General features: G+C 43.5%; 1 protein-coding gene across 1 annotated transcript in view; it reads left to right on the top strand.

Annotated features, from left to right (window-relative positions):
* The first annotated feature begins 8,452 nt into the window (after nucleotides 1–8,452).
* Nucleotides 8,453–17,604, top strand: part of rlf (RLF zinc finger) — a 60,122-nt gene continuing 50,970 nt past the window's right edge. The window contains exon 1 of the mRNA XM_068006756.1: nucleotides 8,453–8,606. Coding sequence (XP_067862857.1) covers nucleotides 8,478–8,606 — 129 coding nt within the window. The 5' untranslated portion in view covers nucleotides 8,453–8,477. The remainder of the gene's footprint in view (nucleotides 8,607–17,604) is intronic.

Genomic DNA, 17,604 nt, shown 5'->3' with positions numbered 1-17,604 from the left:
GATAAAGTACCACATGCTAGACTTGTTAGCAAAATTAAAGCCCATGGGATTAAAGGGACAGTGGCAGTGTGGATACAAAATTGGCTAAGGGACAGAAAGCAGAGAGTAATGGTGAATGGTTGCAAGTACTTCATTGGCTTCAAAGTACTTCTGTACCCCACTTGTGGGGGAATCCAAAACTAGAGGTCATAAATATAAAACAGTCGCTAATAAATCCAATAAGGAATTCAGGAGTAATTTCTTTACCCAAAGACTGCTAATAATGTGGAACACACTGCCACAAGGGGTAGTTGAGGCAAATAGCATAAGTGTATTTATGGGGAAGCTAGATAAACACATGAGGGAGAAAGGAGTAGAAGGATATCTTGATATGACTGGATGAAGCAGGGAGAGAGGAGGCCTGTGTGGAGCATAAATATCGGCATAGACCAGTTGGGCCAAATGGCCTGTTTCTGCGCTGCAGTTTCGATGTAACTCGATGTAAAGCACTTTGAGACGTCCTGAGGTTGTGAAAGGCGCTATATAAATGCAAATCTTTCTTTCTTTTATATTATCTGACTTACCATGAACAATGGCACAACAATGTGCTACTATTTAAATAGTTGTGAAATGGATCCCCCAATCCATCTATTTTCAGCTCTCTCCAGCTGTTCTTGATGCTGTGCCACACACTACCCAGGAACAGGGTCAAACTGTAAAAAAGCTACTCTAGCTTGGGGGCGGGAGCATTAACCTCTCACTGAGTTGAGGGGAATTATGGTCAAAGAATTCAGGAGGCTTTTGAAAACAGGGAGAGAAAGATTCAGATACCAAGTTCCATAGGGAAAGGCAAAGAAAGAAGAAAGACTTGCATTTATATTGCACCTTTCACAACCTCAGGACGTCCCAAAGCGCCTTACAACCAATGAAGTACTTTTGAAGTGTAGTCATTGTTGTAATGCAGGAAACGCTGCAGCCAATTTGCGCACAGCAAGGACCCACAGACAGCAATGTGATAATGACCAGATAATCTGGTTTTAGTGTTGGTTGAGGGACAAATAATGGCCAGGACACTGCGAGGGGAGAACTACCCTGCTCTTCTTCAAAATAGTGCCATGGGATCTTTTACGTCCCCCTGAGAGGGCAGATGGGTCCTCTGTTTAACACCTCATCCAAAAGGCGGCACCTCCGACAGTGCAGCATTCCCTCAGTACTGCACTGCAACGTCAGCCTAGATTTTGTTCCCCTGTCTCTGGAGTGGGACTTGAACCCACGACCTTTATGGTTGAAGTAACAGCCACTGATGGTGGAGTAGAGGGAGTGAGAAGAAGAAGTAATTTGGTGTCAGAGACCTGGAGGGTGGGTGCAGAAATGTATGGGTGAAGGAGATTTTGAAAATGAGATTGACAATTTTAAATTCAATTTCCTGGGACACAGGAAGCCAGTAAATCTTGGTAAGGATGGGGTAATGGGAGTGGAGAACTTTTGCAGAGAGAATACAGGCTGCAGTGTTCTGAAAAGACACATGAAGTAGTTAAAATTTTTCAAAGTTGGAATAGATTAAAGAATAAATAAAATTAAAACAAATAAACTTCATACAGAGGATAAGGAAATAAAAAGTGGAAAAGAAATGAATGAGTGACCATATTTCATTAATTTAATTTTGATGTAAATTTGCCTTTTTACATTTATATTTTAGTAGCTGTTGATAATATTACAGTAAAAGAGACACTCCTGATATGTGAGATGCTTTGTTACAGTATAATAGTAATATTTTTTCATTCCTAGTCCTAAGGCGAAAACATACATAGCTGATTGGTTCTCCCCTGCCTTGGTGTGCTCTTGCTACTGCCACTTAAGTGCTTTGAGTTATCTCTGTTTATAATGGAATATTATTGGTTATGGGAGATGGTAGTAACCAGCATCTAAAGGTTAAAAATATAAAGATTTAATGGAGTTGGCAATTATTTTTTGTTCTTTCAAAACATCACACATCTTCAATGCATAAAGACACAGCAGTCATAATGGTACATTTGAACAAAAAATGTCAATCCCAAATGAACCTGATTCTCTTCCGCAGCTTTGTCCGTGCCCGGGTGGCCCTGGAGAAGCAGCAAGCGGTGTCCGCTTGAGGCCTTCTGCGACCGGTGGGCGCCGTATGGACTGGAGGGCATACTGGGCATTGGTAATATTATTATTTAATTTTATAAGTTTCCTTTGTTTTACGGTTTAGTTCTCTATTAGTTGTGCCCCTTTAAAAAGGGAGCACTTAGAACCATAGAAAAGATACAGCACAGAAGGGGGCCATTCGGCCCATCGTGTCCGCACCGGCTCGAAGAACAACCAGGTGCCCTTTCTAATCCCACCTTCCAGCACCCGGTCCGTAGCCCTGCAGCTTACAGCACTTTAGGGGCAGGTCCAGGTACTTTTTAAAAGAGTTGAGGGTCCGTGCCTCGACCGCCAATTCAGGCAGCGAATTCCATACACCCACCACCCTCTGGGTAAAAAAGTTTTTCCTCACGTCCCCTCTAATCCTTCCGCCAATCAGCTTAAATCTATGTCCTCTAGTTCTTGAACTCTCCGCCAGGGGAAACAGGTACTTCCTGTCTACTCTATCTGGGCCCCTCATAATTTTGTACACTTCAATCAAGTCTCCCCTCAGCCTCCTCTGCTCCAAGGAAAACAACCCCAGCCTATCCAATCTCTCCTCATAGCTGCAATTTTCAAGCCCCAGCAACATTCTTGTAAATCTTCTCTGCATTGTCTCCAGAGCAATTACGTCCTTCCTGTAATGTGGTGACCAGAACTGCATGCAATAATCCAGCTGTGGCCTTACCAGCGTTTTATACAGTTGCATCATTACATCCCTGCTTTTGTATTCTATACCTCGGCTAATAATGGAGAACATTCCGTATGCCTTCTTCACAACCTTATCTACCTGTACTGCCACCTTCAGGGACCTGTGCACATGCACTCCAAGGTCTTTCACTTCCTCTACCCCTCTCAATATATTCCCGTTTACTGCGTATTCCCTTTTACTGTTTGCCCTCCCTAAGTGCATTACCTCACACTTCTCCGGGTTGAACTCCATTTGCCACTTTTCCGCCCTCTCCACCAACCCATTGATATCTTCTTGGAGTCTACAGCTATCCTCTTCACTATCAACTACACGGACAATTTTTGTGTCGTCTGCAAATTTGCCAATCATGCCCCCTACGTTCAAGTCCAAATCATTAATATATACCACAAACAGCAAGGGACCCAACACTGAGCCCTGTGGCACACCGCTGGAAATGGATTTCCATTCGCAAAGACATCCATTGACTTTTGCCCTTTGTTTCCTGGTACTGAGCCAATTTTGGATCCCATTCACCACATTTCCCTGTATCCCATGGGCTTTTACCTTTCTGACCAGTCTGCCATGTGGGTCCTTGTCAAATGCCTTACTAAAATTCATGTAGACAACATCCACTGCACTACCCTCATCAATTCTCCTTGTCACTTCCTCAAAGAATTCAATCAGATTTGTAAGGCATGACCTTCTCTGAACAAATCCATGCTGACTATCCCTGATTAAACCATGCCTTTCCAAGTGACAGTTTATCCTATCTCTCAGTATTGATTCTGATAGTTTACCCACCACCGAGTTAAGACTGACCAGCCTATAATTGTTCAGCCTTCCCCTCGTACCCTTTTTAAACAATGGTACTACGTTTTCAGTCTTCCAGTCCCCCGGTACCTCCCCTGTATCTAGTGAGGATTGGAAAATGAATCTCACAGCATCCGCTATTTCCTCCCTGGCTTCCTTCAATAGCCAGGGAAACAATCCATCCGGCCCTGGATCCTTATCAACTTTCAAGGATTCCAGTCCCTCTGGTACTTCCTCTCTTGTTATGTTTACCTTATCCAATATTTCACACCTCTCTTCTTTAACTACTACGTCCAGATCATCCCTTTCCTTTGTGAACATGGAGACAAAATATTCATTTAAAACCCTACTCACATCCTCTGCTTCTACACACAAGTTACCCTTATCATCCCTGATAGGTCCCACTTTTTCCTTATCTATCCTCTTGTTCTTAATGTACTGATAAAACATCTTTGGGTTTTTTTAAATCTTACTAGCTAATATTTTTTCATGCCCTCTCTTTACTTTCCTTATTTCCTTTTTTACGTCATCCCTGTACTTTCTATACTCCTCTAGGCTTTCTGCAGTATTTAGTTTTCTGTGACAGTCATAAGCTTTCTTTTTCTGCTTTATCTTGCCCCGTATACTTCTAGACAACCAGGGGGCTCTAAATTTGGCAGTGCCACCCTTCATCTTTGAGGCGACGTGTCTGCATTGTACCCGTAAAATTTCACATTTTAGTGCCTCCCACTGGCTTGCCACTGATTTCTCCTCAAGTAGTTGTGTCCAGTCCACTTCTGCCAAATCACCTCTTAGTTCTGTAAAATTTGCCTTCCCCCAATTTAAAATGTTTACTCCTGATTTAACTCTGTCCTTTTCCATAATAATGCTAAAACTAACTGAAATGTGGTCACTATCCCCAATATGGTCACCCACTGTCACTTCACCCACTTGCCCATCTTCATTTCCCAGGACTAAATCTAGAATTGCATCCCCTCTTGTTGGGCTTGTCACGTACTGGCTAAAAAAGTTCTCCTGGACACCGATCAAGAATTTTGCACCCTCTGTGCCCCTCACACTGTTTGAATCCCAGTTGATGTTAGGGTAGTTGAAGTCCCCTACTATTATTGCCCTCTTATTTTTGCACTCAGAAATTTGCCTACATATTTGTTCTTCTATCTCCCTTTCGCTATTCGGGGGTCTATAGTACACTCCTAGTAGTGTGACTGGCCCTTTTTTATTTCTTAGCTCAACCCATATGGCCTCAATTGATGATCCATTTAGCATATCATCCCTTCTCACAACTGTAAATGATTCTTTAACCAATAATGCTACCACCCCTCCTTTTTTTATCACCCACTCTATCCTGCCTGAAAACTCTATATCCAGGGATGTTGAGCTGCCAATTATCCCCCTCTTTAAGCCAGGTTTCCGTTATAGCAATGATATCATGCTGCCATGTGTCTATCTGTGCCCTTAGCTCATCTGCTTTGTTTGTAATACTCCTTGCATTGAAGTATATACCCTTTAACCCCGTCAAATTCCTGTGCTGAACACTATTTAACCTTTGCTTCTTTTGCCTTTCTGAGTCGCTAACTACGTCTCTAACTGCTTTTCTACTTCCCGTTTCCTGGTCTGAATTTGTCCTATCTGTACCTGCCCTTTGGTTCCCATCCCCCTGCCATACTAGTTTAAACCCTCCCCAACAGAACTAGCAAATGCCCCCGTGAGGATATTGGTCCTGGTTCTGCTTGGGTGCAACCCGTCCAGCTTGTACAGGTCCCGCCTTTCCCAGAATCGATCCCAATGCCTCAGGAATTTAAACCCCTCCCTCCTACACCATCTCTCAAGCTACGGATTCATCTGGTCTATTCTCCTATTTCTGCTCTCGCTAGCACGTGGCACTGGGAGTAATCCTGAGATTACTACCTTAGAGGTCCTGCTTTTTAATTTATTTCCTAACTCCCTATATTCTGCCTGCAGGACCTCATCCCTTTTTTTACCGATGTCATATGGACCACGACCTCTGGCTGTTCACCCTCCCCCTTCAGAATGTCCTGCAGCTGCTCCGTGACATCCTAGCTGCAGCTGGACACACTTCCTGCACACATGGTCGCCAGGGACACCGGTAGTGTCCATGACTTCCCACATAGCACAGGAGGAGCATATCACGGGTGCGAGCTCTGCTGCCATGACTTGCTCATTAGTTACTCCCTTTAAGGAGTTTACTCCTTTAAATTACTCTTAATTTAGAGAATGTTAACTACACTAGGGACCTTGATTCACTAAAAAATGCTATTTGCTATAACTAAATTAAGTTTAGTTTTTTAAAAAAAAAAATTTAGTTTTATGCTATAAGTTACTTGGCCCATAGTCCTAAGAAAGAAGAGAACAGAAGAGATACTCACCACCAACCATCTACCTGCCCTACCTGTGACGTCACACTGCAGTTTGGTTTTGTTGTTGCTGTGACCCGCTCTCGGTACGCTCCGCTCTGCTGTCTAAACAAATGCACCTCACCCCTTAATGCACCAAATCCCCACACTCACCAAATTCCCACATGATCCACCCCGACTAGTCCAACACCGTCCCGGGCTGCAGCATCCACGACAACATCCATCTGGTCCGGGACCTGATCCACCATTCCCAGAGGGCTAGTCTGTTGGTCGCCTTCCTTTCCCTCGATCAGAATGGATCATAAATACTTATTCGGGATCCTGCGTGCATTCGGGTTTGGGTCGCAATTTGTCGCCTGGATCTGACTTCTGTAGGCTGCCACGGAGTGTCTGATTAAGGTTAATGGATCTTTGACCACGCCCCTTCATTTCGGGAGGGGAGTGCGTCAGGGATGACCCATGTCCAGTCAATTATATGCCGTCTGCGTGGAGCCTTTCCTGGGTCTCTTGTGGAAGAGGTTGTCGGGAGCGGGCGTGGAGGTTGTCCTCTCGGCTTACGCCGATTATGTGTTCCTCATGGTCATGGATCCCGTTGACTTACGGAGGATGGGCGGGTGCCAGCAAGTGTACTCTGCCATGTCCTCTGCAACAATCAACTGGGATAAATGTTCTGGACTTGTGGCAGGCCGGTGGCAGGTGGACTCCCTGCTGGAGGAGTTCTGGCCCTTTGCCTGGAGAACCACCCACTTCCTGTACCTGGGAGTCTACCATAGCCCTGCTGAGGAAGCCTGGCTAGCGGACTGGCAAGAGCTGGAGGCCAAAGTCGCCTAGGGCACTGGACAGGATTGCTCTGAGTGCCCTCCTTCAGGAGTTGAGCGCTTGTCATAAACCAACTGGTAGCCGCAAAATGGTACTGGTTGGTCATTTTGATCACTGCCCCTGAGTTGTTGCCAAGATGCAGAGGAAGCTTGTCGACTTCTTCTGGGCAAAAGGAAGCATTGGGTCACTGCTGCAATTCTGTGTCTCTCGCATGGGAAGGGCGGTCAGGTGCTGGTGTGCGTTTGCACCCTGGTTGCGACCCCCTGTGCCCATGCTGCACGGAGGGGTTTCCTATACGGGCTCCTCCTGCACACTCTCCACATCCTCGCCTCATCTTCCATCCGGACACGGCGTGCCATCTTGCCATCTGGCGGAAGCGGGGGCCCCCAACGGGGGGTTCTCTACGGGGAAGTCCTCCCCTGTATCATTGGGGATCTGGGGTGTAGAGTGTTGCACAGAGAAATAGCGACAAACCGATTTTTAAGCCATTTCACGGACTCCCAGGCTGCCTGTACCCATGTGGCCTGAATGAGTCCGTGTATCATGTATATATGGAGTGTGAGAGGTTGCAGCCCCTGTTCCATGCTTCTCAATTTCTGGCTGCACTTCAGTCCCACGTTCCTGATCTTTGTTCACCTCGTGTGGAGGGATCGGGCAAGTCGGAGGACCTCCTCGTGGGTCTGTTCCTGGGCTTGGCCACGGTGGCTATCCACAGGTCCAGGTTGGACGCAGCCTGTGGGGAGGGGGGAGGCGGGGTGGTCGGTCTGGCTGCCTGCATCTCTTCTGCAGCTTTGTCTGTGCCCCGGGGGTGGCCCTGGAGGAGCACGGGGTGTCCGCTGGTACACTTGAGGGGGACACAGCAGGGGCTGGAGTGTGTAGTGGCTAAGTCTCCTTTCTTTGGTATCACTTGGGTATTTATTGTTTGTGCCCGTCTAAAAAGGGGGCACTTTTGTTAAAGAGTTCTTTAATTTGGGTTGATGACACTTGGGCAACCCAAGGGGGTCATTTTTTAATTGAATCATGGGATGTGTGTCGCTGGCAAGGCCGTCATTTATTGCCCATCCCTAATTGCCCTCGAGAAGGTGGTGGTGAGCCGCCTTCTTGAACCGCTGCAGTCAGTGTGGAGGATTGTAAACAATTTTTACAACACCAAGTTATAGTCCAACAATTTCATTTTAAAATCCACAAGCTTTCGGAGGCTTCCTCCTTCGTCAGGTGAACGGTGTGGAATTGGAATTCCACATTCACCTGAGGAAGGAGGAAGCCTCCGAAAGCTTGCGGATTTTAAAATGAAATTGTTGGACTACAACTTTGGTGCTGTAAAAATTGTTTACAAGTGTGGAGAAGCGCTGTTGGGTCGGGAGTCCCAGGGTTTTAGAAAAGACAATAATTCAAATGGTGCACCCTTGCAGAGTAAAGCCATGTTCTTTCTATGTAAACCAGAGAAGTGTCACACCTCTGCCTCTGCTGAGCGTGAGCCGGTTGCGGGGCATTATGACGTCATAAGAAGGCGCGCGCGCGCGCGGGGGGGGGGGCGGTGCGTGTGCGACGTCACAAAGGGGGGCGCTTCCTTCCTGCTCGCTGAGTGAGGTGGGCGGGCTTTCGGGGGCTGGGGTCACGTGACCGGTGTCTACGCGCAACAGTGGAGAGCGAAGATGGCGGACGGCGAGAGCGAGCAGGCCTCCGAGCCTTTAACCGAGCGGTTGCGGCTGGTACACGGCGACCTGCGGAGGCGCGGTCTGTCCGAGGAGTCCTCCGCGCAGTACTGCCAGCGTTTCTGCGAGGTGAGGCGATCGCTTTGGAGGCGGCCGCGGGAAGCGAGTGGCCTTGGGTGTTTGTTTGGAGGCTCCGATCCGGGGACGGACGGAGGGAAGGAGGAGGAGGAGGAGGAGGGGGGTTGTAGTTGGAGAGAGAGAGGGGAGGGGGGGTCTCTCGCTATCATCCCCCACCCCCACCGTTGCCCGCTCCTCGCCCACTCCGGGCCGAGTGGGGAATCCGCATAAACAACCTTCCCCGTCTCGTCCCTCATTATTCGCTTCTTTGTAGAAAGTATAATCTGTAGGAAAAAAAAACATTGCGGTTCAAAAGTTAACCGTTAAGGGAGCGCTTGTTTTCTTTGCTCAGCGCACGCACTCAAGTGCTTAACAGTTAAACGTGTCCCCCCCCCCCCCCCCCCAGTGTTGCCTCAGTACCGAACAATAGCCTGAGCAACCTTCCCACCACCGATCAGGGCAAATGAGTGTTCCAAATAATCCAGGATTTTAAAATTAGATCCCTTTCCCCCAAAAGGCACAGCCTCGATTCTTTAAATCATTTAATCTGATAGTGAAGAGTAGCTTTTTTTTTAAAAAAAAAACAGAATTATAATGTGAATAAACCTAGTGGTACTGCAGTGACTGATCGGGGTTTTACCCTTTCTTCCACTGCTGTCTCCTCTTTTAGGTCGGCAATTCACAACCAGCAGCGATCCGATCAACCTTCTCCTCTCTATAAATGCTCCAAATCTGTTAAAAGTTTTGTGGGGTTTTATTTTTGCATAATTGAACTTTTAAAAGAAGTTAGTCTCTGGTGAAGTCAGTTTCTTTTTTTTTTGAAAAAAGGACTACATTTTCGACCTTCATGAAAATGGAATAGCTGCAGTAGTTTGTTTATATTGCGTTGGGGTAATGGTGTTTAATTTTATTGGTTGTGTGTTTATCAGTTTACGCATGTGTGCTGTATGTTTATTTGGAAGCGTTGCAAGATCGTATTAAATATATCAAAATAAACTTCGGGCTCCTAATCTGTCAGAAAGGGAAATGTAAAATAGTGATTTAATCATTATTACACGTTGTAATATTTTTTAGGTGGCTATAGATAATCCTGTTTTAATATTTGCCTAATCTGTGCATTATGTACCAGTGCTATTTTTCTTGTCTCGTGTATAATTGATTTTTATTTTCTTCAGTGGATGTGTCATGTTTCTTCTGACATTGAATTATTCTTACCTGGTGTTCGAGTTTGCCCTGGTTTGAAAGTTAATGATGGATGTAACATTGAATATAGTTTTAGTGTAAGCCACATCCCCATTCATTCATTCTAATTACTGTTTGGTAGAAATGGCAAGGTAGCTATTATATTGCTGCTTAGGCGTAACTTATTTTAATCTACATGTGCTAAACAAGGCACTAGCATTGTACATATGTAATGAATGAATGTAGGAGCAGTGTATTATACTGAGTGCTACAGAATTCCAAATGTTATACAGGGGGTATTGTACTTCTCTGTGTATCTTAATTGTTTCTTTTTAACCCTATTTTATGCCTTGAAACTATTTGGGAAGAGCCTGGAGGCAAACATTTTGTGTAGAACTCCCCGACTAATGTTTTGAAGTTCCACTTCAGTGATATCACGAAGGGGATTGTGTACTCGGCATTCTGAAAGTTCCAGGAGTAGAATTTACTGAGGTCACAATGGGGGAAGCTTGACACAAGATCTGATTTCACCTGTAATGGAAGTGTTAAAATGTAAAACATGATGAGGGGTAATTAGCATTTAACACAGAATTACATAGAATGGTCAGCACAGAAAGAGGCCATTCGGCCCAACTGGTCCATGCCAGTGTTTATGCTCCACGCCAGTGTTTATGTTCCACAAGAGCCTCCTCCCACCTTACTTCATCTAACCCTATCAACATGTCCTTCTTTTCCATTCTCCATCATGTGTTTATCATTTTGTGACACTTGTAATACACTAGTTCTTGATGACATTGTACTGAATTCCTTAGATCATATTCAGTTTGATGCTTGAACTGTGAGTTTCTCACTCACTCTTTTCTTCCCATCACCTTCTCCTCCCCCCCCCCCCCCCCTTGCCAAAAGAAAATTCACTTGGCTTGCTTAACTGGCACACAAATTTAAACTGCAGTTTGATTCAGGCATGTATGCTTCCCTTTTTACCAATCAAAAAAACAAACAAACAAACCAGACAGCACTGATGGAAGAGTTAGGTGTTTTTAGCTCTGCTTTCTGTGTAGAAGTATATTGATCCCAGACAGTTAATGAAGAAATTCTGAAACAAAAATGATTCATTACTGTTCTGTTACAAGCGTGCTCAGCATGACTGTGTAAAAACATAAAAGGTGGAATGCTTGTGGGTAATATATTTTGTGAAAATGTACAATTTTAATCTATTGGAGTTAAAATTGTATGAATTCTGCATATGGTCCTGTTTCACATGGCATTTGTTTTGAGCTGGTTTTGGTTAAAGGATCAATTCCACAGTAAAACCTGAAGTTTGCATCATAGAGTATCTTCTGGGGTTATATGTGTCAGTAAATTCCCCATGGGTCCCAACATCCAGCCCCCAAAAGATTGCTCCTGCATAGGCCAGTACAGGCCGCTGCTTGAATTACGCTTGTGTATCCTGTGGGATAGCTTGGAAATGTTAACATTGACAAAATGGAATATGATATCACATTGGTTGTCATGCTTCTCAGTGAATTGGAGGAGGAGTAGATGGGCAGAAAAGTATTGTGTTCTAGATGTTTAAATTTAGTGTAAGGCATGGCGGTGGGATGTGTTTGGACACTCAACTCCTAGGCTCAGTTGTGAGTGCATCACAATCTCTCTACATCTCTTAAGTTGCTTTTATATTGTAGTGCTATGCTTATGGTGCTGGGCTCCTAATGGATGCAGCTAATGGCAATACAAAAGTAAAAATGCCTGGCTCGTTAAGACAGGTGGTTGGCGTTAGTGAATCTGGCAAGTTTTATCTTTGCTGCTGGCTGTCTCAGATCTATGGTAGGTGCCAGTCGTACTAAAGCAAGACACATTTGTTTTGCTTTGAAATTACATGGTTCTGATGATTGGAGAGACTTTGGTCATGGCAGTAAATTGGCAAATTTATGCTCAGACAGGAACAAATTGTAATATGGATGATTGGTGCAAAAAGGTATAAAGCCACAATAATGTGTATAATGTGGACAGTCCTGAAAAGTTCCCTTCATATCAAGGTAGATCTAATTCAAAGCTTTGTCTAATAACTCTCTGATATTTGCAAAGTTGTTGTGTTTGCGTCTCTCTTGTAAACACAACTAAGTTTCCCATTTGCAGTATGAACTTGCATCCTCATGTAGCACTCGTTGGGACTACCTTAAATAGAAATAACTCTCATAGGAAATGTTTTTCCTTTCCTAATAGAGGGAATTTTTACTATACTGCGCTCTGGGTAATGGTTCACCAACCACGTGTGTATTGGGTCTCTTGTGACAACATGTGGTATTTGTCATTTAATTGTTGGAACTTAATTGATATAGTTCTGTGAAGAGGTTTGTTCAGTTACAAGACAAATATAAAAAAAAATGACGCAGCAAGTTTATCCAGTGAGCAGCTGAGCCATGCATTATCGGAAAGTCCCAGGTTTGATCCCAGGAAGCTACTTGGTTTGATTTTCCAGTTTGTACTGCACTAACTGATCTCAGCCAGGGTACCAGTGAGTGCAGTACATTTTGTGAAATTGGCTAGGATTCCTGTTCCTAATCTCTGTTCAGCCACTGCTGGAAGTGCAGGTGTGTGGATGTGTCAGAAGAGTACAATGTTGGGCTTGGCTGCCATGCCATCCATCAAGGCATATATGAAGACTGGCCAGTTGTTCCTCTTTCTTCCCATACCACAAAGGCACTGACTTCTGCTGGGATACAGACCCACTGGTGCCGGCAGCCTTCCAGTATTTTTTCGAAGAGGTCGTTCTTCAGGTATGAATCGAGAAAGTGGAATTTCATGGGGACATCGCAGTCAAGGCTGATTTTTTTTTGATTGTATCCTCACTTGATTTCTTTATACGCACTTACCGGCAGTAATCATCGGATAGATGCACACGAGGAAGGCCATTCAGCTCATCGTAGCTTATTCCTCCAGAACAACAATATAGTTCCCAGCCCACTCAATATGTCATCCAACGGTTAAATGATTTCATGTTTCCCCCCCCCCCCCTCCTCTGGCCCCTTTCCATGGTTCATCAGTGTGTGAAAACATCCTGATATTGATCCCAAATTTGTTTTATTTTAACCGCTACTCCTTTGTTCTACAGTCAGGCTTTAGTTTGAAGCAGTGTTCTCAATGTTCCTTTTCTGTAGTGTTAATCTTGTATACTCTCGCCTCTTATCACCTCCTTTCAAGGCCGAAAAACTAAGCTTGCTCTGTTTTTCCTCATAATTCAGTCATCTGACTCTAAGGATCCGTCTTGTGGCTCTCCTTTGCACTGCCCCCAGAATTTAAATTCTTACCTAGTATCTTGGTGACCGGAACTGGGGCACGGTAATAGAGACTTGGTTTGACTAGAGCAGTGTACTGTTGAAGCATAATTCTATTGTTTCAACTGTAAAATTGAGTTATCTATTTGCTTTGATTGTTGGCCTGCAGCAACTGGACATGTTGAGCATTGAGTTCTGCTAAAGCTCATAAATATCTCAACTTCATCCTTAGCTATTTTGACACCATTCGTGGAGTATTTATGTTGTCTATTTTGTCTTCCTATCTGCAGTACTTTACACTTGCCCATATTAAATTTAGCGGTCATTCTTCTGCCACTTACATAATTTGTCACTCATTTTGTAGTTCCTGTGTGCCATCTCAGATTCAAATGTCCTTGGTAAAGGTTCTATATAAATGCAAGTTTTTGTTGTTTTAGTAGTGTCTGTGAACTTGACCAGTTTGCATTGAGCATCTGCATTAAAGTCAGTAATGTTGATTGCTAACAGTGGAAGCCCCACTACCAATCCTTGGAGATCTCCACTCAGCACTTTTTTTTCTTTTTCTTTCACCCACCCCATAACTCATCTAACAAGTACCTGCTGCTTCATACCCTTCAGTCAGCTTCTTATCTATTCCCATGTATTATCTTGAATCCCCACTGCTTTAATCTTCAGAAGCCTATTGTGTGGAACTTTGCCATTCCTTAAAGTCACAGGATTAGAGCCAGATAGCATAGCCCTGGCTGATTTTTAATTCCCTAGTTCAGAAGTGATCTATCTGCTGCTCCAGATGAGATTGGCTCAACACAGACCTGGAACCTTCTGGTCTGTATGCTTTTGTACACTGAAGGATGCTCTTACCCATTAGACCATCACAGGAGCTCCAGGCTAGTATTTTTGACCGACACATAGGGAATAATTCTGCAGCGCAGCCCCATCTCCTGCATTCTAATTGGCAGCAACTTCTATTTATACAAGTCCTTTTATAGCATAGCAAATGTGCCATAGTGGTGGTGGGGGGGGGTGCGGGTTAGTAGAGAAAGAAAGATAAGGAAAAGAATTCTGGGCCATGGACGGGGGATTAGGAGGGATGACTGAGAGCTTGGTGAAAAAGATGTGTTTTGAGAAGGTTTTTAAAGAGGAAAGGGAGTTTGAGACTTTCTGAGGTTGCTGGAGCCTCTTGTCACCAGTGGTGGGGTGAAAGGAATGCTGCACAAAAGGCCAGAGTCAAAGGGTGCTGGAGGGGATATAAGGCTGGATAGGTTCTCGAGGAAGGGTGGATGAGGCTGTGGAGGGGTTTGGAGATGAGGATTTAAAATTTAATATGTTTGTGGGGGGGAGGGGGGTGTAGGAGCCATTGTAGGTTGGCGAGGAAATTGGATGAATTGCCCATAGGCCTTAGTGATGGCTGACGTTGGGATAAGTTGGCATTTGAGCAGGATTGGAGGTCGCCAAGGAGGACCTGTTGAAACGGGCTGTTTTCCTTATTTCTATTCTTGTGCAATAGGCTTATTTGTATTTGGCAATAAATCCTGGATGACATTGAATTGTCTCCACACCACTTGGGATAAAGGATGCACTGTTTAATCTCTGAACAAATTAGACAATGAAAAACACCTACAGTATTTTTAAACACAAGCAAAAAGTTGGTGTAAGATGTTGAAAGATTTTTTTTTAATAAAAATGTCACTACTGGTTGAGACTGGAGTTTGATCTCAACTTTGTTTAATTTCTAACAAATGGGATTTGGGATCAAATGTTTGTGTTGGCACTAAGATTTCAGTAAAGCTTAATGGTGAGTTTGTGAAATCTTAATATTGCATGCATTTAAACCGTTGAAAAACACTCAGCAGTAAAATTTTAGGCTCTCTTTCCAAAATTCAAACTGTCTGAAAGCATTTTGAGAGAACACAATGTTGAATGCCCCTGCAACTGCAACGGGCAGTTGCAGGGGCATTCTGTAAACACCATGTATTGTTCTATATGTATAAATGCGTAGGCTTCAAGGAGCTCCTGAACATTTACCTGAGGAAGGAGGAAGTCTCCGAAAGCTTGTGAATTTAAAATAAAATTGCTGGACTATAACTTGGTGTTGTAAAATTGTTTACAGAAGCCCTAGTAGTTTTAGGTCTATTTGGTTATGGGGGTAATTTGAAGTAATGATGAATTGAGTATCTTAAGTGTATTGGCAAAGTCTGATTTTTGTTTGTGTATTGGTGATGATACATTAAGCCTGGTCACAACACTGATTGTCTACATATTTCTTTTCTGTGCGACATTGATGTCTGGCTTATAAAATATTATAAACTCCCAGGAACAGGCCATATCATTTTTATTGAAGGGCCCATTTCCTTAGTTTGTAATCCTTCACAGACCATAACGGAGGATTGCATGTTTTTGTTTCCTGCTGCCATCTTGTATCATCTTCAGCTGTGATTTTTTTTAAAAAAATGGATCTGATATGGGCTTCAATTTTCTTCCCATTGCTTATAGTAGCTGCATTCCTCATAGTAGTGTGGGACACGTTGAATGCTAGGTGGATGCATTAGTGTGTTGGTTCCCCATTGCAGGGATGGGTGCAATTTTCAGAGTTTTTACTTTCAGGTATACTAACAGCACACTTGGAGGGACAGAGGGTTATATTGTGAGGCTATCTGTCAGGTTGTGTAGACACTAACTTGCCATTTAGATAACTTTAAATTTACCTATCTGTATATTCTGTTAAACTATTGAATCCAAACTTTTCCATGTGCCTTCTAACTCTTCAGACTACGTATATTTGAGCTAATGCCAGAAGTATGTTTGGAAGGGTGGGGGGTGTGAATGAAACTTCACATGAAAATTAAATGTTGGTAATTTAATTTTTTGTGTGTGTAGTGGAAGGCTAGGGTTGGAAATTAAATGTAAAGCCACTGCAGTGTGAGCAGGATTTTAGTGGCATCAAGTGTATTGGACAACAAAAAGCACCAGACAGTACAATTAGATTGTGGATTTTGTCCTTTCAAATGTCAGTTGTATCTGGAATGAGAATTTTGAACTGTATACCACTTCGTTCAAGTACCAGTGATTATAGGTCTTACGGGTGGTAGCTGTGGTCTTATAGGTAGTAGATTTAATGAATTAAAACTATATTGGCACACAGTTAAAGCTTATTCACTTGTGCTTTTTTAATCTATAGTGTATTGGTGGTTTTGCATTGTGTGATTGTTTTAAGACTGTCCTATATTAGGTAAGCTTAAACAATTTGCTGGTGTGTAGTTTTCTGTGATTTTAGTGCATTTTGTCCTCTTACAAATTGCTGTCATCCAATGGGCAGGAAAGGGAGCACAATGTCTCTTTAGCAGCTGTTACACTTGGTTCTCCTCATATGTTTATAAGGACAGTTGTGGGCTGTGTTCTTGGGTCTCTTCCTCCATAATGTGTAGCAGCCGTATGCTGCTGTTGCTCGTAGAAACATTCCACTTCGACACTTCAGTAAACAGGTGTAGTTGCTTTTTAGAATTCTTGGAAAAGAATTTGGAATAAAATTTACTTCAGTTTTTTTTATTTACATAGAATAACAGAGTCTACACAGGAACAGGCCATTCGATCCAACTGGTCTATGCTCCACATGAGCACCCCATTTCATCTAACCCTATTAGCATATCCTTCTATTCCTTTCTCCCTCATGTGCTTGTCTAGCTTCCCCTTAAATACATCTATGCCATTTGCCTGAACAACTCCTTGTGGTAACGAGTTCCACATTCTGGCTAGTGTGTGTTTTTAACATTCGTTCCCATAGTAGCTACTGAAGCCTTACCCTAGCCAAATCTTCAGATGATGCCAATACCCTGTTTCAAGATATTTTTGAATGCCATGGATCTTTTTCAGTTACTAACGCCTCTGACACCTGTCATTGTTTATCAACATTGAACAATTTCCAACACCGCTGGGCTTGTACAAAGTTCAGCAAAAGAACTCATTGCTAATCAAGGCTTGTCATCTAGTTTACTTGGGCTGAAAGGGTTGCCATGCATCTTCTTGTCACTCTCTGGGTGATTTTATTGGAGAGTAGCCTGTGGTCTTCATGAAAATTAAACTGTTCATTCACTAATCAACTTCTGTTTAGAATTTGAATTCAGTTCTGAGCAAAGTAAGTTTAGACTGTAACTTGTGCTTTCTTGTGAGCTCAAGTTTCTTGCACTTAAGCATGCACTTCTGCATGTGTGATTATTGAACTTCATACTTTGGCTGACCCACCTTATCTTGTTTGGTACGTGATAGGACAGTCATAAGATGATGCCTGATTATGCCAAAACCTGTATCTGAATTTTATCAACTACCTTGCATTACTTCCTTTCAATAGAAGAATTACTATATACACAGTGCTTTAGCTTTCCATGTGGATAGAAGTAAGAGTATACACCAATTTAGACTGTGATTTGTTTTCAAATATCATCGTCTCATTCCTTTTACTGTTTGACGAGCCAGGAACCACCATAAGACCATAAGAGATAGGAGTAGGAGTAGGCCATCCGGCCCCTCGAGCCTGCTCCGCCATTCAATGAGAT

The sequence above is a fragment of the Heptranchias perlo genome, chromosome 26, assembly GCF_035084215.1.
Source record: "Heptranchias perlo isolate sHepPer1 chromosome 26, sHepPer1.hap1, whole genome shotgun sequence".
Taxonomy (NCBI): domain Eukaryota; kingdom Metazoa; phylum Chordata; class Chondrichthyes; order Hexanchiformes; family Hexanchidae; genus Heptranchias; species Heptranchias perlo.
Note: the sequence above shows the minus strand (reverse complement) of the source record. Positions and strands in the feature narration are given on the sequence as shown.